Source organism: Saccostrea cucullata, unplaced genomic scaffold (assembly GCF_032062105.1).
Source record: "Saccostrea cucullata isolate Sc308-1 unplaced genomic scaffold, CSIRO_AGI_Scuc_v1 ctg6484, whole genome shotgun sequence".
In the NCBI taxonomy this organism is placed as follows: Eukaryota; Metazoa; Mollusca; class Bivalvia; order Ostreida; family Ostreidae; genus Saccostrea; species Saccostrea cuccullata.
Window position 1 is genome coordinate 1 of NW_026930330.1, and position 2,593 is coordinate 2,593.

Genomic DNA, 2,593 nt, shown 5'->3' on the forward strand with positions numbered 1-2,593 from the left:
GATTGGTCATAGTTATATGGAAGCATCCTCTGGTAGTGAAGATCCAAGTTTGTTCAAATCATGACCCCCGAGGATAGGTTTGGGGCACAATGGGGTATCAAAGTTTTACATAGCAATACAAAGAAATAAATCTTCAAAAATCTTCTTCTCAAGAACATCAAAGCCATAGTAATATGAAAGCATCCTCAGGTAGTGTAGATTCCAGTTGTTCAAGTCATAATCCCTGGGGTCATAATAGATTATCAAAGTTTTAAGAAGGATAACATAGAAAAAATATTCAAAATTCTTCTTCTCGATAACAGCAAAGCTGTGATTATTCATATTTCTATGGAAGCATCCTTGGATAGGATAGTGTAGATTCAAGTTTGTTCAAATTATGACCCCTGGGGTAGAGTGGGACCATAATGGGTGATCAATGTTTTATGTAGGAATACATCGGATAAATTGTTAAAATTCTTCACAAGAACAAGAAAACCATGATTGATCATCAATATAAAAGCATAAAAAGTAATGTAGATTTAAGTTTGTTCAAATACACCCTCTCGAACCCACTTTTATATTTAATTTTTTTCAATACTAAACTGATTTTTGCTTTTACCTAGCTAGTTGCTCAGGTGAGCGATGTGGCCCCTCTGCCTCTTGTTTATTTTGAATTTCAGTAAGATGTTATCAAAAAATTAAAAAAAATATTAGCATGTGCATGTATATTGTTCCTTTACCTCTAACGTAGCTTTCTTGATTCCATTAATTCCAATCCTGAAACCAGTATCTTTATGAAGGCATTCACCAGTAAATCCTAAAGCCCAGAGCGCTATCATATCATTGCAGTTTTCCTTGGCCATTCCACAGCTCTCGGGAGTAGATGTCGCGTTCACTGCAATGGAAATATAGATAGATTTGATTAGAGAGAGAGAGAGGAGAGAGAGAGGGGAGAGAGAAGGACTTTTCAAATCTAAGTGAAAAAAACACCCACCTGTATCTTTGCACCCGTATAAAATCATGTGATGTAACACATCAGCATTGTCAATCAATGGCTCTGAAGCAATAAGATGGTAATCTCCATCTGTTAGGAGGTCAAAGGTCATGCAGAAATAATTTGTTTCCGTTGCTGGCACCATGGTTGTTGGAAATTTCAATGTTTGGTTAATCGTATCTGAATGAAGAGAACAATTGTACAGGAATAACATGTTAAAAACTTTCACATATTTTAAGTTTTATTAACGAACAGTTTAGTTTATTATGTTAATTATTTTTTCGAATAGTGAATAAAATTCATTCATACATTGGATTACAAACCTTTTTCCATATCACAGTTAAAGGAAAGGTCGTTACATTGCAGAAAATTGTTCTTTCCTGCGCATTTTGGGTCACCAAGAGGTTCACATACACCTAGTAATAACAATTAAATTTACTAAATTTTACTTCTAAATTCTGTTTTTAATGAGAGGTTAAGATAAATGTGTTTTTGGTTCGTATATTCTGTTCGATGAGAGGATACCTCTAAAAACTTTATAATATAGATCTTTTTTAACATATGCTCCTTTTTACCCCTTCTATGCACGTGGCATTTTTAAATCAAATAAACCACCTTCAATACTTTCAGTTTTCCTAGACTTACCAGGATGCGACAGGCCCACTACAGATTTTGGTTCGTTATTTGGTGTCCACTCACAATCCGGATCTCCTAATTCTTGTCCATTGGTCTTACCATCGCCATCTGAATCCATACGACAAAGTGTAGAAGTCCATGTCTTGAGTAGGAAAAGAAGAAAATATCACTCCCAAATCTCATAAAATTATTTTTTGATCCGCTCCAATTAGTGTACAGATGTACTGGTATTTGGAGCGGATCAAAGATACAGTTTTAATTAGATTGGTATCCCCTAAAAAAGTTCCCATATACAGGATATATTGAATTCATTTTTAACATAAACTGCCAAATAGATGATCAAATTGGGAAGAAAAAAAGTAGTAAAAAAATCAGTTCGCTGTACCACTTTGCAGTTTAACTGACTATAATGTGTCAACCTAAGAGTTCTCATACTTACATTTCCTTCCCTGTTGAAGTTCAGTCCGAATGGATTTCGTTGGCCTCCTCCTCCCCGTGCCTCGTGTCCCACACCTTGCCATATTGTTGTCGGATCACAAGGATGGGGTACATTTCGACCATTTGGAATTTTATCTCGAAACGAACCAAAACCATCAGCACAATTGATAACCAACAAAAAGAGAAAGGTACTGCAATAAAATATTCAAGATGAAAGAAGCAAAGCATATAAAGCTAGTATCTTTTCTCAAGGTTAAAAAAATGTTTCTTCAAGAATTTCAGTTTACTTTATGCTCTGCGTTCTGTTTCAGTCCGAGAACCAGAATCGGACAGAAAGCCGAAGATAATTTAAGGTAAATTTTAATTTTAAACATAAACCTGTATGTGTGATAAATCGCCACACTTTATGGCATATACTATATAGTACATGTACACTCATTGTCATGATGACAAACGGGTAAAATGCGGTATATTTGTAATGAAAAGTCTCTTACTAATATCCTCATGTATTGCATAACAATGATCCGGGAAGGATCACTGAAAAAT

General features: G+C 34.9%; 1 protein-coding gene across 1 annotated transcript; it reads right to left on the minus strand.

The window, feature by feature from the left end:
* Positions 1 to 719: 719 nt before the first annotated feature.
* On the minus strand, positions 720 to 2,243 carry LOC134283766 (uncharacterized; the record flags this gene model as incomplete). The annotated part of the gene is made up of 5 exons (XM_062766248.1): positions 720 to 874; positions 974 to 1,153; positions 1,297 to 1,398; positions 1,619 to 1,751; positions 2,049 to 2,243. Coding segments are annotated over 5 exons (765 nt in total), but the record flags the coding sequence as incomplete, so codon positions are not given.
* Positions 2,244 to 2,593: the final 350 nt, after the last annotated feature.